This window comes from Ascaphus truei, chromosome 2 (assembly GCF_040206685.1).
Source record: "Ascaphus truei isolate aAscTru1 chromosome 2, aAscTru1.hap1, whole genome shotgun sequence".
Taxonomy (NCBI): domain Eukaryota; kingdom Metazoa; phylum Chordata; class Amphibia; order Anura; family Ascaphidae; genus Ascaphus; species Ascaphus truei.
In genome coordinates this window covers 483,122,310-483,148,613 of record NC_134484.1, presented here as the reverse complement: position 1 = coordinate 483,148,613, position 26,304 = coordinate 483,122,310, and the positions used below count along the sequence as shown (strand labels likewise).

The 26,304-nt window shown below is 48.7% G+C and overlaps 2 protein-coding genes across 2 annotated transcripts in view; both read left to right on the top strand.

Annotated features, from left to right (window-relative positions):
* Positions 1-26,304, top strand: part of LOC142488026 (uncharacterized) — a 130,706-nt gene that overhangs the window by 51,940 nt on the left and 52,462 nt on the right.
* On the top strand, positions 1,263-26,224 carry LOC142488028 (uncharacterized). The gene is made up of 3 exons (XM_075588373.1): positions 1,263-1,382; positions 17,451-17,680; positions 23,208-26,224. The coding sequence occupies exon 3, from the start codon at positions 23,282-23,284 to the stop codon at positions 25,115-25,117; it is 1,836 nt and encodes a 611-aa protein (XP_075444488.1). The 5' UTR covers positions 1,263-1,382; positions 17,451-17,680; positions 23,208-23,281; the 3' UTR covers positions 25,118-26,224.

The window sequence follows — 26,304 nt, the reverse complement described above, 5'->3', positions numbered from 1 at the left end:
TTTGGGGTTAATGATTTAGGTTGGAAAAAGCTGATACTAAATGCTGTATATTTGTCCAAAAAAACTGATCATTACAATTCTGTTTTATATACAGGCACATTCTAAAACCCAAAACATATAGATTAAGTAACCTCCGGTCAGCACCTCCAGTGCAACACTGCCCACTGCCAGCACCTCCAGAGGACCACTGCCCACTGCCAGCACCTCCATAGCAGCACTGCTCACTGCCAGCACCTCCAGAGCAGCACTGCCCACTGCCAACACCTCCAGAGCAGCGCTGCCCACTGCCAGCCCCTCCAGAGCAGCACTGCCCACTGCCAGCACCTCCATAGCAGCACTGCTCACTGCCAGCACCTCCAGAGCAGCACTGCCCACTGCCAGCACCTTAAGAGCAGCACTGCCCACTGCCAGCCCCTCCAGAGCAGCGCTGCCCACTGCCAGCACTTCCAGAGCAGCACTGCCCACTGCCAGCATGGATCCATACTTGTTAAGTGAGTAGAGGAGATATTTTGGTGTCTTTGAATTATGCAAGAGGGGAATATCTGATTATTTGGAAGTTATGCGAATCAAACACCCAAACTAATCTGGTTTTCTTATAGAACCATCAGCAGGTAAGAAGATAATATATCTTCACCTCTGTCATGTTCTGCCAGAAGGGCTAGTAATACATTTCTTTACAAGAGGTATTATATTATACCAATATCAGAGGAGGTGAAATCACAAGAAGCGTCCCCACTCCCAGCTTTACATGATGGATTTTCCTTTATCTTATTGCCAGGTTTCCCAGTGGTTGTGCTGGAAAGGTTAGAGAGTAAGTCAGAGAAGAAAGAGCCGAACACTGAGGAACATGTGACCCCAATAAAGGAAGAAATAGATGCATTTCTTATTTGTGGTAAGTACACTTACATCCTCACTTGTCTGTATTCAGTATGTTTAAAAAATGGACTGAAATGTGTACAATATTTTGGGAAATAATATTAAAGCGTGCATACAATTACAAAATACCTGTTCTAATGAAAAAAAACATTTGTCTAAGGTTATATTGGGAATATTATTGTTATTGAGGTTTGAACATTGGTAGCTTCAAAATGTTTTCAGCACTTGGGGGTAAAATCTTATTTGCACTCAAAGGGTTAATAACAAAGTAAAATCAATCACTTCACCCCTCCCCCATAGGAATCAGTATGGAGTATTTCTGTATACTGATGTCACAAGAAGCGCCCCCACTCCCAGCTTTACATGATGGATTTCCCTTTTCTTGTTGCCAGGTTTCCAAGTGCTTGTACCGGGGAGTTTAGAGATTAAGTCAGAGAAGGAAGAACTGAACGCTGAGGAACATCTGACCCCAATAAAAAGAGAAACTGTTCCATTTCCTGTCTCTGGTGAGTACCTTTTCCTGTTTGTCTGCACAAAGATGTGTTATCTTGTTACACGGAGCATGGTCACATTTAGGGAATATTCATGGTTAATTGCCTCTCATAGGAAGTCCCCAGGCCTGCTGGGTGTTCTGGGACAAGCCACATGCAGCAGAGTTAGAAGTGCAATATGGCTCTCAAACACGTATAAAGGTTGGAAATGCAGAGTTATGGGCATCTTACCATCAATAGATAGGATAAGTGTCCCCGGCGCTAGTGAATAAGGTAGCCAAGATACCGTAGTCCAAATGACAGTCTTTAGATAAGAGACATATCCGGATGGGTAGATGGAATAACCAGGAAAGTTACAGACAGGTAGGGGTGTCCTTATGGAATACCTCCAAAATGATTCTGAGAAAACAAAAACAAAAGGACACACCAATTGCGCAGTATATAAAGGCAAGGGCCCCTATCTAGAACAAAGAAACCCTACTTACAAGATATCTTGCTCGTGCGGGGGAGAGAATCTGTACTTGTGCCACGTCTTCACCTCAGTTTCCACGGACCCCACGTAGTCTGACGAGATGGTTCCCCTTAAGATGGTATTCGGGCTCATGGGTACACCGATAGCAGCAACACCCAATAATGAAGGGAATAGGACACAACCTAGTGTAATATGTAACTACACCTTTAATAAAATATATAAACAACAAACTACCCACACTTGCAATATGTATGAGGTAGCGATACAACTCATGAATGCCGTCCGCAACCTGCCTGCAACCCGATAAGCACGATAATTTGTGAGTTGTATCGCTACCAGTCTCTCCAGCCTCCTGTAAAGAGGCGTTGTAAAGCGAAACACGTTTTCCCATAGGAACACTGTTTAAATTAAAGGTTCCGTTCCTGAAGGCATTTTTAACACTAAAATATGCCAAATATTTTATGCAGGCAATAAGATATGCAGCACACACATAAATTATATAGTGTATATTCTGTATTATATATAAAATATAACATAATAAATAATATATTATATAGTATAATAGAATATTATATAGTATAATATTATATATATATACGCTCTTACGACGCTTTGCAACGTTGTTTATGTGAATTTGTATATATATATACACACATACACAACGTTGCAAAGCGTCGTAAGAGCGTTGGATAAGCCATTTTGGCGTTGTAAAAATGAATATAGGTTTGCATTGCATAGCGTTGGATAAGCCATTCGTTGTAAAACGAGGACTGCCTGTAATGGCAGTTGTAAAACGAGGACTGCCTGTATATAATTACATGATTATATTATATTATTTGGTGTTACAGTTAATTTAATTAATCTAAGATGATGTTATTCTCTCCACATCTTATCCACTTTTAAATGTTATGCTTTTTAATTTAATTTTTATTGTCCTTATGAGTCTATTTAAGTTTTTTGTTATTGTTTTCTTTATTGTGTCCTTTTGCTGGATTTCTCCCCCACAGTTATACTGCCTTCTTTCCGTGGTTACATTTTCCCCGGACTGTTTTGTTCCCATGGGACGTTTTTACCTGGGATACAGGTAGGCAGTGTTTCCGGCGGGGAGTGCCTATAACGTGACACTCTCTAGACTCAGGAAACCACTCTATGATAAAGCGCCCATGGCGAGAAACGCGTTGCAGGTTTTTCTTTTAACTTAGGCTGTGTGTCTCAAATCTTTTATTTTTTCTACTTTTGCCTCCAGTTCTTCTTTTCTGCAATGCTCCTTTTTTTCTTTGTTTTGAATGTAAGAGGAGAAGGAAAGAGAGGAGTCAAATATTACACCAAGGCCGCGTGCTTAGGAAATTATATGAATAGTATTTTTGACTGACAAAATGGAGCAGTTTAGTTTATGTGGGTCTTATGGCAGAAGATTACATGGGCAGTGTAGTCGCTGCATCACTTAGATTGTAAGCTCTCCAGGGCAGGGATTTCCGTTCCTATTTTCTGATTTTGTTTGTTGCACTTATTGTATTATAATTCCCTGTACTGTATTGTTTCTGCTGTAAAACGCAGAGTACTCTGCGGGCCTTATATAAATAAAGACATACATACATAAATACATACATACATGGGCATCTACAGTATCTTTACACTATAGGTTGCTGTCTGGTTTAGTTGATATTATTAATGCACTAATATGATAGACCAGGAGTTCCTTAACTTTACCTCTCATGGACATTTTCAGTGTTAATTATTTGGAGGATGTACATGTATCCTTGAATAATACAGGGGAGAGCAAACTTTTTATGTCTAGCCCCCGTTTTCATCTATGAAATTTCTCGGGCCCCCCCTGTCTGAGGTAATCAAAATCACGATGTCAGTGCACGTGAGCTAGTTCAGCCAATAAGGGCGAACCAGCTTTGTCACGCCCCGCCACGCGTCTACAATCTCCTGCAGCCAAGTTCACAAATCGCTTGGGCTGTGTAAGGATACAGGGGTCACGGCGGTCGCAGCGTGACCTCCCCTCACTTTTATGACTCCCGCCGCTGTGGGGCTCCTTCCTCGCCGCTCCCGCCCGCCCTCCGTGGTATATCGAGAGTGCCCGTCGCTTAGGCTCCCGCCAAGCCCGCTGGTCATTATATTTTTCTCTAGGTTTAATTTTATTTTGTCCTATATTCCCGGCACCAAGAACGTCAAGGCGGATGCCATCTCTGGACTGTATTCTTCTGAAGAGAGACCGGAGAAGACTACCGAGTCCATCCTTCCCAAGCAAAAGATCCTCGCGGTCGCTGCATTCAAAAATCTTGAAAAAATCATCAAGTCTCAAAAACACCAGCCTAGAGATCTCGAGGTACAGAAGGATACCTTCTATGTAGAGCCCATGTTTATTCCTGAGATTCTAGATTGGGGGCACGCTTCCCGTTCGGCAGGACATCCGGGATTCAAAAAAAACATTGGACCTCATCCATCGCACCTTCTGGTGGCCCAATATGGCCAACACCATTCTTGAATTTACTCGGGCCTGTCCGGTATTTGCACACAATAAGATACCTCGTCAGAGACCCCATGGTCTTCTTATGCCTTTACCCATCCCGGAGCGCTGCTGGTCCCACATATCCATGGACTTTATTGTCGAATGGCATGAACACCATTCTAGTAGTGGTGGATTGGTTTTCCAAGATGGCACATTTTGTTCCTCTCAAAGGATTACCCTCCTCACCCGCCCTAGCCGATATTTTTTCCAAGGAAATTTTCCGGATCCATGGTATTCCCACATCCATCGTATCGGACCGAAGCTCTCAATTTGTTTCCAGATTCTGGAGGACCTTCACCAGAAGACTGGGCATTTCTTCCTCTTTTTCTTCTGGATATCACCCTCAATCTAACGGGCAGACCGAGAGGGTTAATCAATCGTTCAAGAAGTATTTAAGGTGCTTTGTCTCTGACTCCCAGGATGACTGGTCGGAATTACTTCCCTGGACTGAGTATGCCTTTAATTCCTCCAGGAATGAATCCACTCGTGAGACGCCTTTCTTTATTAATTACGGATTCCACTCGGCTCGCCTGCCTATTTCCAATATCTCCTCTGGAGTACCAGCTGTGGATGAACACATCTCCCACCTACTCTAGAATTCAATCGGCACTTCAAAAGGCCTCCCTGACTTTGATAATCCAGGCTGACCGTCGTCGACGACCTGCACCCAGTTACAAGCCAGGGGATAAGGTTTGGTTGTCTACCAAGAATATCCACCTCAAAACCCCTTCCCCTAAATTGGCACCTAGGTTTCTGGGCCCATTTCCTATCATGGAGCAGGTAAACCCGGTGGCCTTCCGTCTTCAATTACCTCAAAGCATTAGAATTCATAATGTTTTTCAGACATCACTTCTCAAACCGTTCATCTCCAGTCCCCTCTTGCCGGACCACACTCTTAAACCTGATCCAGTGATCATACAGGGCAACGAAGAGTACGAGGTCCAAGCTATACTAGATTCCAATCTCTCGAGAGGTAAGGTCCATTTCTTGGTCCATTGGAGGGGCTTTGGACCCGAAGAAAGGTCTTGGGTACCTCTTAAAGACATTCACGCATCAGGACTTCTTAAACGCTTCCGGAAAAAGTTTCCATCCAAACCATGGAAGGATCGTCCTGATGCAGACCCTGAAGGGAAAAGTACTGTAAGGATTCTGGTGTCACGGCGGTCGCAGCATGACCTCCCCTCGCCTCTTTTGACTCCCGCCGCTGTGGGGCTCCTTCCTTGCCACTCCCGCCCGGCTCTGTGTTTGGGGGGCTTCCCAGTCCTCCCCAGCGGGGGGCCGCTGCTCCCGCGGGCAGCTGGTACTCAGGCGGCTGCCATTACCCCTGCGCGCGTGCCTCCCCTCGTTACGGAGCGTGCGCCGGCCCAAGATAATTTATTCACTGCTCTTGCAGTGAAGCCACGCCCCCCGCCCACGCGCTGGCTACCACTTAACCCCAAAGTTTCCCACCTGGCTGCCTTTCATGGGAACCAATCCAGGACAGCTCCTCGTGCTCCTCCAGGCCTGCCTCCACTTCCTATTGGTCAGCCGCAGTATATAGTGAAAACAGAAAAATGTTGCGCTCAATGTGGTCTGTGCTAAAGAATAGTGACTTATATATAAATTAATAATACAACCTGATAGGTGATGTTTTGTGCTGCTGATCAGTGGGAATGGTTCAAACACCAAGCTAGATAGAAACAAAAAAAGAACAGCGCAAAAAAACCATAGTGTAGTATATTTAAATAGTTTTATAAAAAATAAAGGTGAGTATTGCACGTACATCAAAAAGAAGGGTTAATAGCAAGACATGTTAGGGACATGTTACCACTCGGCAGGCATAATGGGATACAGGCACCGGGAATTGGACGTCCTCCCTCAAGATGCTGGTATCTGGATGCAGAGTATACAGCTCAGCTCGGTTCACAGCGTTGGGGAACCTTCCCGCGCCTTCACGGAGCTCACAGCAGTTGTTCTCAGGGGTGGATCACCGCGTCTCTTCCTGGTTAGTCCACGTTGGCGTGTGACGTCATCCGGCAGCGTCTCTCGGCCGGTCGCGTCTTTAGTGCGTCACTCCTTGGCGATATGCAGTCGAGCAGTGTACAGAGTCCCTTGCAGGTCCCGCAATGAAACAAATGTCCCAATATAATGCCGCAATGGGGGTATATGTAAAGAATAAAGGAACGCGCCCTCTCCTATATAGTACCTGTCTTACCTCTTTCACATCGCTCAACATAGTATCTCTTGTGGATGTCTATTCTGGCTCTCTCTTGTCTTCGCTGGCTTGGCGGACTACACTCTCTGGCTCCCGACTTCGGCTCCCTTTTGAATATGCAGCTTCTCACGCCCCTGGACCTCTGCTTGAACCCCGACATTCCGGATCTCTCCTATCCCTGACCTTGGCTAACGGCAACTACTTTGTCTCTTCTACTGGTACCGGCGAGTATTGCTACAGCTATTTCCACCTGGCCAGGCAACCCCAAAATACCACACTCAAGACACGCTCCTTCTGCTGCGGGTGCATGCACATACATGTCCCCACCTCAGTTTAAGGGACGGGTCTGGGAGGACACGCCCACGGATGGTGGTGCATGGAAGCTTGAAGTCTGAGCTCCTGTCCTCCGGTGTGATTATATGATTATATACCGGTAATTTGCTCACAATTCTCAGCAATAAAGACAACCTCAGCTATCTCATCGGCAGGGGATGCCGTTGCACACAAGAAAAGGCAGAAGAGTTACCTCAGTTGCAAGTTATTTCCATAAGACCCCTCTCAAATCCCCTGCAGCAATGGCGACGGGCGGGAAAGGAAAAGACAAGAACAGAGAAAAGCCTCCCCCTGTTCCAGCTACTGACACGGGCGACGAAGACATAGAGGCTGAAGCTACCAGACCTCCTTCTGGACCCGGGGACCAGGAATGGTCAAGAGTAAAAGACATTAAAGAACTTTGCGGCGAGATGAGGAGGTTCTTCAAGTCAGCGCTCTGGGCCCTGTAGACGCTCTGGGGGAACGAACAAATACCCTAGAAGTGAAATCAGACGAAACAATTGCATACTAAATAATTACACCATACTAAAACAGAAGTTGCCTCTTTATCAGCACAATTAAGAGAATGGGGGACATGCTGGAAGACTCCTATAATAGAGATTGGAGAAACAACCTCCGCATCAGGGGTGTCCCAGAAGCAGTGACAGACCCGGAAGACTTTATCACTAGATGGGTAGAACACCTACTACCAGAGGGCACTTACTTGGACAGACACCTGGATAGATGCCACAGAGCACTGCGCTCCCGCCCTCAGCCGGGAGACCCCCCCAGGGATATCATCGTTAGTTTCCATTTTTTCAAAACAAAGGAATCTATTGCCCAAAGTACCAGGAATCAAAAATGTATTACATTTGATGAGGTCCATTTTCAGGTTTTCCAAGACCTAGCCCCCTCTACACTGGCCCGGAGGAAAGGCCTGGGGCTAGTGACAAAAACACTGACAGACAATAATCTCAAGTACCGCTGGCTGTTCCCCTTTGCCCTGCTAGTATTTAAAAATGGTAATGCACATACCTTACGCAATCCGGAAGATGGGGATGCTTTCCTTCGTAAGCTGGGCCTGAGACAGGCATCGGAGTCTCCCCGGGTCTCCCCACACGCTTCCCCGGCGGGGGCTGAGGTCCCTCCACCCACGTGGAGTGCAGCGGCCTCCACTGCATACGCCTTCTCCAAAGGCAGAAAGTGAGCCGAATGGGGGCTCCCACAGAGGAACCCATCAGATCATTCAGAAGGCCCCTGACTGAAGTTATCTCCCCTGGTTCCTCTATCTGCACCATCCCAGTGAGCCCCGCAGACAACGCATCGCCCCTGTGAAGATGCCCGGTGACCTCCACGCGGATCCCCCTGCTGTGCTTCTCATCAATCCTCCTGAAAATTTGATGCGGCAGCCATCTTGTTTTCGAGCTGAGCAGGATCCTCTGTGAGACACCACGGGACTGCCGGACACATGCCCTAGAGGCCCGGCCTTCGTCAGCAAGATGGCGACCGTCCCTCCCCTTCCGGCCCCCCCTCCCCTCTTCCGGCATCCAATGATGTCGCGGGGGTGAGGACCGGTGGAGGAGAACAGTGGGGGCGGTGACGTCGGCGGCTGGCGTCGGCAGGGGGGTCATGGGGGGGTCACTTGGGGGGGGTGAGTTCTTAATTCATTACCAAATGACTGTCATCTATTCAACTACGTTTTTATGCAATTTCTCATCAGTCTGATACAGAAGGGGCAAAACAAGTGATTGCACCAAGGAGGGAGTGGATTGGGTTGTCTGTTATCCATCTGGGACATATTATGCTCACCCACCACTCCTATACCACTCCCCAAACTTTAACCCAATAAAGGTCTCTGGTCCCTGCCTTGCTATGCTCCCACCCCTGCAAAGGACTGAGCTCACAAACGAAGGGTGGTAATGGGGTATAGGGATATCCCAAGAGACCAATATTGCTTAGCCCACTAAATACACGTAATTAACAGCCCTAAATAAAGGTCACAGACCATGAGACTAGGGGGAAGACGCAGCTCAGATAGGATACAATATATAAATATATAATTAAAGTTACATCCTGAGGGGCATATGGTTAGCTCAATTAGGCTTCACAGGATTATTTACAAAAATTATCCACTTAGGTATATATGCCTATTCTAGTTTTACAAGTAAGGTTTTGGTTAGACACTTTAAAGGTTCACACGCAAAATGAGTTAAATGAGTTAAACGAGTTTACCGGGCTATTTGGGTCTGATAGGCTCTGTAGGCGACAAAGGTTAAATAGGTTATACGTAGTAGTTGAGGGAGGTGGCTTACTATACCCATTAAGACAGTTCTTAATCATTCGTAATAAGACATCTACCCTGCCATACATCTTTCTGCACTGTTTATAAGAAAGGTTGTTCACATATTTTATATGTTTTCACTGTTAGCTGCCGGTAATTGTTAAAAACGAAAGCTTATGCGGTACAAGTTAATATATTTTGTTTCAGATCGCGCTGGCGGGGCTCTACTCCCCGTTACAGGCGTCTCCACTCCCGACCCATAGTTATACAACGGGTCGTGTCAAGGTCCCTAGGAGACCAGTCCCACGGGACACAGATAAGTCCCCCTTTTCAGACGGTCTGTCCGGCTCTGCCTACTCGGGCAAAACCAGAGGGGATCCTGTCCTTTATTTGTTTTGTTGCCAATGGAGAAATGTTGATAAAACTAATAGTGTTGTCTTCATGTTTTCTGTATGTTACATGTCTCCCCGCCCCCGTCTTCCCTCATGTTTCCCCACCTCCTCCTCTCCCCCACTTAGCAGATAAAGATATGGCCTCTCACGGACCCTTCAGAACTCATTTCTCCAACTCATCAGTCAACCCAATCACTCGTTTTCCCGGCCCTGGACGAGGGGTAAGATTATCATATAGGAGCTACACTACACACCCATTAACATATAATGGCGCTTAACATCAACTTACACAATGTAAAAGGCTTTAATAGCCCCACTAAATGCAAAATAGCCTTCACAGAATATAAGCGACGCTTATGGACTAATGCTCCAAGAAACACACTTTAGCGATAGTATTTATTTATTTATAAAATATTTTACCAGGAAGTAATACATTGAGAGTTACCTCTCGTTTTCAAGTATGTCCTGGGCACAGAGTAAAACAAATAATACATGGTTACAAGTACAGTTACATAAATGAACAGGGTATACATTATATACAAGACATTGTGTGCACAGTTAAAGAAAATATATATTATGAGCGTATGAAACAGTTACAGACCAGGTTAAAATGTGAGACAGCCTTAGATTTGAAAGAACTTAAACTGGTGGTGGATGTGAGAGTCTCTGGTAGGTTGTTCCAGTTTTGGGGTGCATGGTAGGAGAAGGAGGAACGTCCGGATAATTTGTTGAGCCTTGGGACCATGAACAGTCTTTTGGAGTCTGATCTCAGGTGATAAGTGCTGCAAGTGGAAAGGGTGAGGAGCTTGTTCAGGTAGCTGGGTAGCTTGCCCATAAAGAATTTAAAGGCAAGACAGGAAAGGTGAACTTTGCGCCTAGACTCTAGTGTTGACCAATCTAGTTCTTTGAGCATATCGCAGTGATGTGTGTTGTAGTTGCATTGGAGAACAAAACGACAAATTGAATTGTAGAGGGTGTCAAGTTTGCTAAGGTGGGTTTGACCAGGAGACTTAGGGAGGATTTGTTCCTGTAAAGTACCCCTAGTTTGGCGTAGGTCTTGGTTGTCAGGGTATCAATGTGCATCCCGAATGTTAAGTGGGAGTCAAACCATAAGCCCAGGTATTTAAAACTAGTGACAGGTGTTAGGGTGGTATTAGCGTTGGTTCTAATCAGGAGCTCAGTCACTGGAAGCTTTACAAATTTAGTCTTGGTCCCAAATACCATTGTTACAGTCTTGTCAGTGTTTAAAAACAGTTTGTTTTGAGAAATCCAGTTTTCGAGTCTCAAAAAGTCAGACTGAAGTATGTGTTGAAGGTCAGAGAGGCTATGGCTGTGTGCGTATAGGATTATGTCATCTGCATACATGTGTATTGAGGCTTCCTGACAAGCTGTGGGAAGATCATTAATGAATACTGAGAAGAGTAGGGGCCCCAGAACAGAGCCTTGCGGGACACCACATGTGATATCCAGGGGGTTGGAGTTAGAGCCTGAGATGGACACATGTTGGGATCTTCCTGATAGGTAGGACTGAAACCAGTTTAAAGCATGCTTCCCTATTCCAGAGCTCTGGAGTTTGTTAAGCAGGATAGCGTGATCAACTGTGTCAAAAGCCTTTGCAAAATCTAGGAATACTGCACCAGTGAGTTGTCCCCGTTCCAGTAGTGCTCCTCGCTTCATGGACAAACAATTCTCTAAGTTTTATCTTTCATCGGCTCCGGAAAAAAAAAAGGGGGTTGCTATACTCTTTCACAACAGGACCCCCCCCCGTTTGTCACTAAGACAATAAAAAGGGATAAGGAAGGCCGATATACAGGTATCATTCTAACAGGCATCATACACGAACAACCGATCACATTTGCGGCGGTGTACGCTTCCTGTGAGCAAGAGGCGACTTTTTTTGACACCTTCTTTAAAACCCTATACTCCATAGCTCATGGTCATCTGATTGTCGCAGGGGATTTCAACATCGCCCTCCAACCAGCCATAGATAGGTCTAGCACCCATAAAGAGAACAACAAAAAAGTCCGGCTCTCCCTGACTACAGGCCTCCGTAAAAACCATTTATCAGATATCTGGAGAGAATAGCACCCATTAGAGAGAGGTTACACATTCTATTCCCATCCCCACAAATCATACAGTAGGATCGACTACTTCTTCGTCTCTAGTAGACTGATCCCGTTGGTCGCCCGAGCGGACATCCATGATATTTCATGGTCCGACCATGCACCTATAGAGCTACGGTGTAACCAAATCAAACATGACAGGCTTGGAGCAAACTGGAAATGAAACGAATCCCTTCTGAAAATCCCAGATATATGCGAGCACATTGGTAAAGAAATCAACCAATTCTTTGAAATCAATACAGGCTCTGTGGAATCCCAGTTGGTTCTCTGGGAGGCTCACAAGGCGACCCTCAGAGGTACATTGATAAGTGTCGCAGCTAGACATAAAAGGGAGAGGGACGCTAAAATTACCACGCTTCAGACTAAATTAAGCTCCCTCTCTGAGAGACACAAAAAGAATCCGGATCCGCTGGTCGTCAAAGACTTGAAGGACATTAGAATTGAATTGAACATGCTTCTGACGTCCAGGGCAGATAATACACTTTGTTGGTCAAGGAAGAAATTTTATGAGAGGGCTAACAGGCCAGATACGATGCTGGCCCGACTTCTTCGAAACAGGCAGGCAAATTATAATATCCAAGCGATTAGATTAAAGTCGGGCGCCACTTCGTCCAACCCTAAAAATATAGTAGACGAATTTGGCAAATTTTACGAATCTAGCCAACTCGAACCTAGCAAAACTTACTGAGGTGGACAGCGAGAGTCTGGGTGCTGAATTTACTATGGAAGAGAGAGCCACGGTTATAAAAGAATTAAAACCATCTAAAGCCCCTGGCCCAGGTGGGTTCTTAGGGATATATTATAAGAAGTTCTGCAAAGTACTTGCCCCTAGCCTGCTCCGCATGTTTAACGCGATATTAGCGGGAGCCCCAATCCCTGGAGAGACGCTTCGTGCGTCTATATCACTAATCCATAAATCAGGTAAAGATCCGCTGGACTGCAAAAGCTATAGACCAATTTCCCTTATTAATACTGATATCAAAATTTACGCCAAACTTCTGGCCAATAGACTGATTCAGATCTTGCCCATACTGATACATCCAGATCAAGTCGGCTTTATTAAAGGTAGACAAGCAGCGGATAACACCCGACGAATCATTGATCTGATAGAATTGGCTAATAGAGGAAAATCACAAAATATGATGTCTGGATGTGGAAAAAGCGTTCGACAGGATCGACTGGCCGTATCTAAGAGAGACGCTCGGGGCATTCGGATTCGGAGATAGGGTGAGTGAAGCGATCATGGCACTTTACTCAGGCCCTACTGCTAGGGTCATGCACCAGGGCTTTCCATCTGCCCAATTCCAAATTAAAAGTGGCACGAGACAGGGGTGCCCGTTATCCCCCCTCCTGTTTGCCCTGTGTATGGAACCCTTAGCAGCACAGATCCGTGCCTGCCCAGACAAAGGGGTAGATATTTGTTCACAATCCCACAAAGCAGCTCTATATGCTGATGATATTCTATTATTACTATCACGGCCTCTCACCTCTCTGCCAAATCTCTTCAACTTGCTAGAAAAATTTACTAAAATATCTGGATTCAAAATCAACCAATCTAAATCGGAAGCTCTTAACGTCAGCCTTCCCACGGAGGTTGAAAAGCTACTAAAGCTTAATTTTGATTTTATTTGGAAACAGAACCAAATTAAATACCTGGGAGTCTACATTACCAGAGATGTCAGGGACATTTATAAAGCAAACTATCCTCCCTTAATTCGGTCTCTAAAAGCTGACATCTTAAAGTGGTCCTCTCAAAGAATCTCCTGGATAGGAAGGATGCAGAGTATCAAAATGAATCTTCTCCCCCATATCATATACCTATTCCAAACGTTACCAGTGCCACTGAGACTGAAAGATTTACTCTCGCTTCAGTCTGACATCTCTAGATTTATCTGGGGAGGCAAAAAAACGAGAGTAAACCAATTAATTATGAAATGACCCACTGCTGCAGGGGGCTTAGCGGTACCTTGCCTTTTGTCCTACTACAAAGCGGCACAATTAAGCCAAATTATCCAATGGCACTCCAGCCCTACATTGAAAAGATGGGTGGAACTAGAGGGGGCGGTTTGCGCTCCAATAGAGCTGAAGTCCCTAATTTGGCTCCCTAAAACAGCACGAGCAACGGCTGATATTCCCCTTTCCTCTATGACCAACTCACTGTCAATATGGAATAAGTCAAAGCACAATTACTCCCTAACCACTAAAAACTACCTGATGTCCCCCCTATGGGGGAACTCCAACTTTGCTCCCGGACTGCGATGTAGCAGTACCTCAATTTGGGAAAAGGCGGGATATCTACGCCTTAGGGACCTGGAGGGAAATGGTACAAAAATTAAATCATCCGAGCATATAAGATCCGAAACAAACATTCCTCATTCTGAATTTTTTAGGTACCTTCAGGTCCGAGCATTTTATAACAAATCCGCCCCTAATCCAGCACTGACTAATTTCGAAAAGCTCTGTCTGGCAGAATCAGACACATCGGGACTCACATCGCTCAGCGACACCCGAAATACAGAACCCAGTGGGAATCAGATCTAGGAGAGTCCCTGGAGGATGATGACTGGAATAATATATATCTACAGTAGCCGCAGCTAAAAGTTCAATCTGCACCACACTAAAGGAGAATGCATATAAGGTCCTAATGAGATGGTACCACACCCCACTAAAATTATCAAGGTATGTGCCAGGACTCTCCCCGCTGTGCCCTTGACAGTGCGGAGAGTCGGCTGACCTGTTACATATGCTGGGGTCTTGCCCTTGGATCGCCCCCCTATGGGAAGAAATTCGAAATTGGACTCAGAGGATCTTGGGCCTCTCGATTCCCCTCGACCCGTGGCTGTTCTTCCTGAATAGACCACTAGAAGGGCTCTCAAAAGCAAATAATAAATTAATCGGGCACCTTGCCCTAGCGACCCGGTGCGAGATCGCAGCAGTATGGAAACTTAATGAGATCCCCTCCATCCCCAAGATTCGGAACAGGATCTGGGATGTCTGCCAGATGGAGAAATTAACAAGCTTGGTTAATGACACTGGCAACAATTATCTGAAGATCTGCATACCCTGGCTGGCCCAAACAGACATCCCCGGGGTGGAGCGTTCCACAATATGGCATTGATAGCTCTAGATGCATTCTCCTTTGGCTGTTTCAACATCATCCCTACACAAAGCTCACTGTTAACACGAACAATAAGACATGAGAAGTCCCAGGCAGAAAGGAATCTGAAACTTACCTACCCAGGATGAGGTCTAGAAGCCCCAACTAAAACTGCAACTTTTGGAGTTTCCCTCCCGCACCTAAAGGCAGGCCCACCCATCCCACCCTAATACCCTCTCCCCCCCTTGTCACTCCCACCTCTCCTCACCCGGCAGCATGCTATACACAAGCTATGAATATGAAAGCAGCCGATGTACCGCGGGCCGGGTGATGTCTCGGTTAGTCTTGTCCTGCCTTGTGTTGTCTTGTTACCATTCATAACGCAATGTACTGTCATTCTTTTATTATTATATAAATTAATCCGGATTTATAATTCACTTTATTTACATATGTACCTGCTGTGATATAATCTGTTCCTGTACTTTACACCAATAAAAATTTCAAGTTATAAAAAAAAATAGGGACCGGTCTGGTCTGCGAGCAGCACCGGCGTAACAGGCGTGCGCGCAGGCGGTATACTAGTATTGGATCACTGTTTATTTTATTGTTTGCTGGCATCTGGTAATATGTTTTTTTTCTTGTGCACAAAGGCAATCCATTTGAGGGGGCATTCATCCACCTCTTTGCTACCTCCCTTCCCTCTCCTCCCCCCCCCGCCTTTTTTTCCCCTTCCCCTCTCTTTTTTCCTTCTCTTATTTGCTTTCCCCAGTGTCATCCACTCCTACCTACCAGTATTATTTATCTACTTTTTTAAATGTTGCCCAGGGATCAGGGATCCCATTAACCAAACTCAAGGGGGGTACTGATGGATCTCCCCCCCTGACCCAAAGAAAACCCCTAAGCCCCCCAAAACTCATCCTCCTCCCAAGCCCCTCAATGCTGCCATCTCTGCCTGACCATCATTCCTCTCTTTAGCTGGGGGGGGTGAGGGAGGGAGCGCTCCGTTGATCTCTTCCTGGTCCTGCTGGAGCTCCCTGGGGATAGGTGATCATGAGGCAGGGGCCTGCTCCGGCTCCTGCAGGTGCTGGAAGGCCCTGCTACCAATGGGTATGCAGCTCATTGGTCTGAAAGGGGAACTGTCACGGTGGACGGAACTGATCAACAATTTTATATTTTGGGGCACGAGATTGAGCGCACAAGTTGAGCAAAATAAACTGACATTTATTTTTTTAATAGACAGACACAAGACAACCTTAGAATATACTTGACAAAAACACTTACTGGGGGAGAGAATGGGATAGAATGTAGAGAAGTAAAACAAAGCACCGGAATATTGTCTTTTAACATGCAGTCCTGTTGCAAGGGGCGCACTTTGCCAACCCAATAAGTCTGTGAATATTGCAAAGTTCGTTCTGGTCCGTTGGGGTTCGTTAGATAACCCCCAGCACTAACGAAATCCTGAAGCAGAGTTGTGTCCTTGGTTCTGTTGTAATTAATTCATTGCGTTCAGGAATCGTTGCTGCTGCTCTCATCCACTTGTAGAGGCAAAGTGGAAATTCACTCACATTGTAGAACAAAAACAAAAGACAACAGGGATAGCTCGGGGTGCATGTATATAGGGTCTGAGAACATATCTCCAACATACCCACCCAATCCCTCTCGTGGGAATTTTCCCATTCACCAATCCCCAACTTGCCCACAGTTTGCAGAGTGGGCACTATAGGAATTTCCGGTTAATGCAGCGCCTGTGCAACATGGACACATTGGCTGCTTAACATATGCGTACTCCCCTTTTTACCTGGCGTCTCCCAGGCTAGGAGTTGACCCAAAGGTGTGAACTAGCCCAGGATCTCTCATTCAGCAACCATCCCGGCTATTTCACACTTGCAGCTCTGGGGGCTTTCAACTGCAAACCTTCCCTAGACCCATAGGCGCCGCCTCAACGGGGGGTCTATGAAGTTTGAGAAGGAAGTGCCCCCAGCTCATGTATGTAAAAGCATTTGGTCACTAGTTGCATATCAAAGGCAAACAGAAAAAATGTACCCTGCCTGTCCTTTTCAAACTGCAACCAAAAACACACTTTATTAAAAAAATATATGTTTTACTTATCCCACAGTTATAATTTTAATGTGTGTGTGTGCTTGGGGTGTTACTCTGGGGCTGCACACCAAATTTCAGGGTGCTAACCCTTTCCATTCCCGAGTTAAGGCTTCTCCTTGGACTGGCAATGCTTGAGCTTCTCATGTCAATTGACTTGAGGTTAACCGAGTTCCCACGCCAATTGCCGTCCGCCATTCAAGTTACGCTACTAACCGGGACGGGGATACATTGTAACTGAAAACCACAGCCCTTTGATTCAATTGACTCTGCGGTTACGATTTCCAGCCTAAGTAATGGATACCTATACCTCTCACTGGAACAAAGAGACAGCGCCACGCTTATCCAATTAACTTGCGGTTTGGCGCCCGCAGCGGCATCTTGTCTCCAAAACCAGTAATGCCGGTATACCATGTAATACATTACTGCAGGCATATACAATCCTGCAAAATGGGGACAACAAGGGACAGAGGGAAAAATAGTACATGTATGGTGCATATAACCCCATTAACCCCTTTATCCCCAATGTGAAATAGGGGTAACCAGCCGCGTTTACTGCCTTTATTAATGCGCTGATTACCCCCATTTTCATTACAGGAACCACCGCATCCTCCGCCAGAACTCCCCTCCCCTCTCCCCCAGCAGCAGCAGACACAGCAAAGCGTGCAGCTGCAGCATCAATCACTCCACAGTGCCGGCCAGACCTGCAGCGCGTTTGATGTCACTGCGCTGGGGCGTGCTCCTCCCCTGGCCTCTGGAGCCATTTCTCTTCAGGCTTCGTACCTCCGCCGCCCCCGCGCGCACCATGATAATGGCCGCCAGCTAGGGTGACCAAATTTTCAAAAGTTAAAACCAGGACACATCAATAAAGTATTTATCACAAATTACATCACTTAAAAATAAATATTATGATATTTGTCTAATAGCGTCCCCATTTATGCTGTATTATTAATCTCTCTCTCCCCGCCACATCAGGACCTCTCTCCCCTCTTCCACAGTCTCACACGCCTCTCCCCCAGTCTCCCCCTCTCACCCCTCTTCCCCATGACACACTCACCCCCCCTCTCCATGACACACTCACCCCCCTCCCCATGACACACTCACCCCCTCCCCATGACACACTTAACCCTCTCCCCATGACACCCTCACCCCCCTCGCCTTGACACCCTCACCCCATCATCCCCCCTACCCATGACACTCCCTCACTCCCCTTCCCCCCTCCTCATGACACACTCTCACCCCCTCCTCATGACACACCCTCACCCCCCCACTCCACATGACACCCTCCCCATGACACACCCTCACCCTCTCCTCATGACACACTCACCCCCCTCCCCATGACACACTCGCCCCCTTACCCCCCTCCCCATGGCAAACTCTCACCCCTCCCGCTGACACTCACCCCATCCCCCCTCCCCATATCACCCTCACCCCCGCTCCCCATGACGCACTCTCACCCCCTCACCTCCCCACCCCATAACACACTCACCCCTCACCTCCCCATGACACACTCTCAACCCTCACCCACCTCCACATGAAACTCACCCCTTCACCCCACTCCCCATGACACCCACCTTCCCATTACACACACTAACCCCCTCACCCCCCTCCCCATAACACACCCCTCCCCATGACACATACCCCCTCCCCATGACACATACCCCCTCCCCATGACACATACCCCCTCCCCATGACACACCCCCTCCCCATGACACACACCCTCCCCATGACACACCCCCTCCCCATGACAAACCCCCTCCCCATGACACTCACCCCCTCCCCATGACACTCACCCCCTCCCCATAACACTCACCCCCTCCCCATGATACTCGCCCCCTCCCCATGACATACTTGCCCCCTCCCCATGACATACTCACCCCCTCCCCATGACACACTCTCACTCCCCTCCCCATGACACTCACCCATCCCTCCCTCCCCATGACACACACTCACCCCCTCAACCCCCTCCCCATGACTCACCCATCCCCCCCTCCCCATGACACACACTCGCCCCCTCCCCATGACACACTCACCCCCCCTTCCCATGGCACACTCACCCCCCCCTTCCCATGACACACTCACCCCCCCACCCCATGACACACTCATCCCCATCCCCATGACTCCCTCACCCCCCCTCCCTCTGACACACTCACCCCCCCTCCCTGTGACACACTCACCCCCCTCCCCGTGACACACTCACCCCTTCCCCGTGACACACTCACCCCCTTCCCCAAGACACACTCACCCCCCTCGCCTTGACACCCTCACCCCCCATCCACCCTACCCATGACACTCCCTCACTCCCCTTCCCCCCATCGTCATGACACATTCTCACCCCCTCCCCTTCACACACACCCCTCCCCATGACACCCCCCATTGCACCCCCTCACCCCCCTCCCCATGACACCCCCACCCCCTCTCCCCATGACACACTCACACCCTCCTCCCCATGACACACACTCACCCCTCCTCCCAATGACACTCTCACCCCCTCACTCCCCCTCCCCATGACACCCCCACAACCCTCCCCATGACACCCCCTCAACCCTCCCCATGACACCCCCTCCCCATGACACACTTACCCCCTTCCCCAAGACACCCCCCCTCGCCTTGACACCCTCACCCCCCATCCACCCTACCCATGACACTCCCTCACTCCCTTTCCCCCCCATCCTCATGACACATTCTCACCCCCTCCCCATGACACTCTCACCCCATCCCCCCTCCCCATATCACCCTCACCCCCCTCCCCATGACACTCTCACCCCCTCACTCCCCCTCCCCATGAAACACACACCCCTCCCCATGACACTCTCACCCCCCTCCCCATGACACACACACCCCTCCCCATGACACCCCCTCAACCCTCCCCATGACACCGCCTCCCCATGACACCCCCTCCCCATGACACCCCCTCCCCATGACACCCCCTCTTCCCATGACACACTCACCCCCTCACCCCTCCTCCCCATGACACACTCACCCCCTCACCCCTCCTCCCCATGACATGCTCACCCCCTCACCCCTCCTCCTCATTACACACACTCACCCCTCCTCCCCATGACACTCATCCCCTCACACCCCTCCCCATTACACTCACCCATCCCCCCATCCCCATGACACACACCCCCTCCCCATAATACACTCATCCCCACACCCATCTTCCCCCTGACACACTCACCCCCCCTTCCCATGACACTCACCCCCCCTTCCCATGACACACTCACCCCCCCTCCCTGTGACACACTCACACCCATCTCCATGACACACTCCCCCTCCCCATGACACACTCGCCCCCTCCCCATGACACACTTGCCCCCTCCCCATGACACACTCGCCGCCTCCCCATGACACACTCGCCCCCTCCCCATGACACACTCACCCCCTCCCCATGACACACTCACCCCCTCCCCATGACACACTCACCCCTTCCCCATGACACACTCACCCCCCTCGCCTTGACACCCCCTAGACCCCTACCCATGACACTCCCTCACTCCCCTACCCCCCTCCTCATGACAAACTCACCCCCTCCCCATGACACACGCTTTCCCATCACACCCCCTCCCCATGACACCCCCTCACCCCCCCATTGCACCCCCTCACCATGACACCCCCTCTCCCCATGACACACTCACCCCCCCTCCCCATGACACACTCACCCCCTCCCCTTGACACCCTTACCACCTCATCCCCACTCCCCATGACACTCCCTCACTCCCCTTCCCCCCTCCCCATGACACACTTTCATCCCCTCCCCATGACACCCCCACTCCCCATGACACTCCCTCCCCCCTCCCCATGACACCCCCTCGCCTTGACACCCTCACTCCCTCATCCCCCGTACCCATGACACCTGCTCCCCCTGACACCCCATCCCCCCTCCCCATATCACCCTCACCCCCCTCCCCATTACACACACTCACCACCCCTCCCCATGACACTCACCCCTCTCTCCCTCCCCATGACACTCACCCCTCTCCCCCTCCCCATGACACTCACCCCTCTCCCCCTCCCCATGACACACACTCACCCCCTCCCCATGACACACACTCACCCCCTCCCTATGATACACACTCACCCCCTCCCCATGACACACTCACCCCTATCCCCCCTACCCATGACACTCCCCATCTCCCCCTCCCCATCTCCCCCTCCCCATGACACACTCATCCCCCCTCCCCATGACACACTCATCCGCCCTCCCCATGACACACTCATCCGCCCTCCCCATGACACACTCATCCCCCCTCCCCATGACACACTCATCCCCCCTCCCCATGACACACTCATCCCCCCTCCCCATGACACACTCATCCCCCCTCCCCATGACACACTCATCCCCCTTCCCCATGACACACTCATCCCCCTTCCCCATGACACACTCATCCCCCTTCCCCATGACACACTCATCCCCCTTCCCCATGACACACTCATCCCCCCCTCCCCATGACACACTCCCTCCCCCCTCCCCATGACACTCCCTCCCCCCTCCCCATGACACCCCCTCGCCTTGAGACCCTCACTCCCTCATCCCCCGTACCCATGACACCTGCTCCCCCTGACACCCCATCCCCCCTCCCCATATCACCCTCACCCCCCTCCCCATTACACACACTCACCACCCCTCCCCATGACACTCACCCCTCTCTCCCTCCCCATGACAATCACCCCTCTCCCCCTCCCCATGACACACACTCACCCCCTCCCCATGATACACTCATCCCCTAACCCCCCTCCCCATGACACACTCACCCCCTATCCCCCCTACCCATGACACTCCCCACCTCCCCCTCCCCATCTCCCCCTCCCCATGACACACTCATCCCCCCTCCCCATGACACACTCATCCCCCCTCCCCATGACACACTCATCCCCCCTCCCCATGACACACTCATCCCCCCTCCCCATGACACACTCATCCCCCTTCCCCATGACACACTCATCCCCCTTCCCCATGACACACTCATCCCCCTTCCCCATGACACACTCATCCCCCTTCCCCATGACACACTCATCCCCCCCTCCCCATGACACACTCATCCCCCCTCCCCATGACACACTCATCCCCCCCTCCCCATGACTCACTCATCCCCCCCTCCCCATGACACACTCACCCCCCCTCCCTATGACACACTCATCCCCCCTCCCCATGACACACTCATCCCCCCCTCCCCATGACACACTCATCCCCCTCTCCATGACACACTCATCCCCCTCCCCATGACACACTCATCCCCCCTCCCATGACACACTCATCCCCCCTCCCTATGAACCACTCATCCCCCCTCCCCATGACACACTCATCCCCCCTCCCCATGACACACTCATCCCCCCTCCCCATGACACACTCATCCCCTCTCCCCATGGCACACTCATCCCCTCTCCCCATGGCACACTCATCCCCCCCTCCCCATGACACACTCATCCCCCCCTCCCCATGACACACTCATCACCCCCTCCCCATGACACACTCATCCCCCCCTCCCCATGACACACTCTCACCCCCTCCCCATGACACACTCTCACCCCCTCACCCCTCCTCCCCATCACGCACTCTCACCCCCTCACCCCTCCTCCCCATCACGCACTCTCACGCCCTCACCCCTCCTCCCCATCACACACTCTCACCGCTTCCCCATGACACACCCCTTCCCAATGACACACTCTCACCCCCTCCGCTCCTCCCCCCTACCCATGACACACTCAACCCCTCACCCCCCGCCCCATGACACACATTCCCAATGACACACCCTAACACCCTCACCCCCCATGACACTCCCTCTCACCCCCCTCCGCCTCCCATGACACTCACCCCGTTCCCCATAACATATTCCCCCCATGGCACATTCCCCCCATGGCACACCCACCCCATGACACCCTCTCACACTCACGCTCTCATCACGCTGCATGCAACAAGGAGGTCCTGCAGGAGCTCTGCAGCACAGCGCCACCTAATGGTTGAAAATGAAATTGCAGCTACCGACTGCTTTTTTTCTCTGTTCCAGGCAAATCGCCACCAGACGCCTGCGCCTCCCCTAAACAATCTTGCTCCCCCCAGTTTGTGCACCGCTGGAATAATGAACAGTAATAAATACAAGTTATATATGTATCAATGATTTCACTGAGAACTGCTACAAATACATTTCAGGCCTTCAGGACCACCACCAAAGTCATTAGGGGTCACTGGATATCCATGGTCTACAATTTTAAAACCCTGGGTGAAGAGAATATTTTGTTAATTAAGTATTGGTGAAATAGATTCTTCAGTGTTTTGGATTTGTAATTTGCATTCAGTCATTTGATTTACAGATTGAAAACATTTGTTCTGTCTTTTTTGTTTACTTCTGTTAGAGAACGGCCTGAATGAGGAACAGAACTTGAGCTCTGATACATCCAGAAGCTGTCTGACTCCTCGCAGCCCAGACATGCCAAAAAACAATGATTCCTGCCAGGTTTTGGACACATACAAGGAACCAGTGCCACATGATGGTGACTTTACAGACATTGTACAGCACACAGCAGAGACGGACTCTAAATATGGGTCCAGCAAAAGGTATGCGAGAGATTTAAGAAGAAGCCACGATGCTCAGCATTTTCTCTGTTGTCAGTGTGGCAAAAGCTTCTCACTCTACAGGGACCTGCTCATACACCTTTGTGTCCCCGCTAGAGAGCAAACCTTTACATGTACAGATGGTGGGAGCAGTTTCTCACTGAAGGGGAAACTTCTTTCACACCAGATGATTCAGACAGCAGTGACTCCTTTTACTTGTACAGTGTGTGGGAAACAGTTAAGTAATAAGTCGACCCTCCTCAGACACCAGATTACTCATACAGAGGAGAAACCATTCACATGTACAGAGTGTAGTAAAAGCTTTTCTCAGACGGATCTCCTCAACCATGAGAGGGTTCATACAGGGAAGAAACTATTCACATGTTCAGAGTGTGGGAAACAATTTAGTAGTAAGAGCCACCTCCTCAGACACCAGATGATTCATACAGGAGAAAAACCATTCACATGTTCAGAGTGTGGGATACAATTTAGTAGTAAGAGCCACCTCCTCAGACACCAGATGACTCATACAGGTGAAAAACCATTCACATGTTCAGAGTGTGGGATGCAATTTAATAGTCCGAGCCATCTCCTCAGACACCAGATGACTCACACAGGAGAAAAACCATTCACATGTTCAGAGTGTGGGAAACAATTCAGAACTAAGAGCGACCTTCTCAGACACCAGATGACTCATACAGGAGAGAAACCATTCACATGTTCAGAGTGTGGGAAACAATTCAGTACTAAGAGCCACCTTCTCAGACACGAGATGACTCATACAGGAGAGAAACCATTCACATGTTCAGAATGTGGGATACAATTTAGTAGTAAGAGCCACCTCCTCAGACACCAGATGAATAATACAGGAGAGAAACCATTCACATGTGCAGAGTGTAGTAAAAGCTTTTCTCGGAAGTCAGATCTCCTCAACCATGAGCGGATTCATACAGGGAAGAAACTATTCACATGTTTAGAGTGTGGGAAACAATTCAGTATTAAGAATACACTCCTCAGACACCAGATGACTCGTACAGGAGAGAAACCATTCACATGTGCAGAGTGTAGTAAAAGCTTTTCTCGGAAGACAGAACTCCTCAAGCCAGAGCGGATTCATACAAGAGAAAAACCATTCACATGTTCAGAGTGTGGGAAACAATTTAGTAGTAAGAGCCACCTCCTCAGACACCAGATGACTCATACTGAAGAGAAACGATTCACATGTACAGAGTGTGGGAAACAATTCAGTACTCGGAAAAATCTCCTCAGACACCATATGACTCATACAGGGGAGAAACCATTCACATGTACAGAGTGTAGTAAAAGCTTTTCTCGGAAGTCGGATCTCCTCAACCATGAGCGGATTCATACAGGGAAGAAACTATTCACATGTTTAGAGTGTGGGAAACAATTCACAATTAAGCAGCGTCTCCTCAGACACCAGATGATTCATACAAGAGAAAAACCATTCACCTGTACAGAGTGTGGGAAACCATTTAGTAGTAAGAGCCACCTCCTCAGACACCAGATGACTCATACACGGGAGAAACCATTCACATGTACAGAGTGTAGTAAAAGCTTTTCTCGGAAGACGGAACTCCTCATCCATGAACGGATTCATACAGGGGAGAAACCATTCACATGTACAGAGTGTGGGAAACAATTTAGTAGTAAGAGCCACCTCCTCAGACACCAGATGACTCATACTTAAGAGAAACCATTCACATGTGCAGAGTGTGGGAAACGATTCAGTATTAAGAATACACTCCTCAAGCACCAGATGACTCATACAGGAGAGAAATGATTCACATGTGGAGTGTGGGAAAAGCTTTTCTCAAATGAGCCACCTCCTCACCCACCACAGGATTCATACACTGTAGAAACCATTTCCATGTACATAGTGTGGGGAAAGCTTTTCACAGAGGATCAGCCGCCTTACACACATGAGGATTCATACATGAGATAAAATATGTAATTGTTCAAAGTAGGGTTGGGCAATATTCCAGTAGCATAGTAATACTGCAGTAATAAAAATGGACGGTAACGCAATACTTGCCATTACATTTTGCCATGGCATTCCTATCAGCAGCTGCAGAGTGGGGGTGGGTCTGGCAGAGAGGCGTGGGGGTGGGGACTGTGTCAGAGAGAGGACTGAGTGTGGATCTGTTAGAGACAGTGGAGTGGGATCGAGTCTGGGAGCTCCTTGACTTTCACATGCAGCTATAAGGAATCCTTTGCTGGTAATCTCACCCCTCCATATTAACCACTTCCCCTCTGCCATGCCTCTTAACCCTTCCCTTCCTCCATGACTCAACCCCTTTCTCTCCCCCATATTTCTCTCGGCTCTCACCCGTGCCTTTTGACCCCCTCATTCCCCATGCGGCATGCCCATTAACCCACGCCTCCCCATGCCCTATTAATGTGTACAGGAGAAGGGGGGTCGAGGGAGTAATTGTACATTTTCTTACCGTGCACCCCAAAACTGGAACAACCTATCAAAGAGACTCGCATCCACCACCAGTTTAAGTTCTTAAAAAACTAAGGCTGTCTCACATTTAGTCTGGTCTGTAACTGTTACATACGCCTATAATATATATTATCTTTAACTGCATGCAAAGTCTTGTATATAATGTATACCCTGTTCACTTATGTAACTGTATTTGTAACCATGTATTATTTGTCATCGTAACTCTATGCCCAGGACATACGTGAAAACGAGAGGTAACTCTCAATGTATTACTTCCTGGTAAAATATTTGCTAAATAAATAAAAATAAAATGGTGAAGAAAGGGGGTCTTTAAATTTTATTAAAAATGAAATGGATTTGTATAAGAAATATGTTTCACAATAAATGATCTTGAACATTTTGACGACTTTTGCTTTATATTGGGTGTTAAT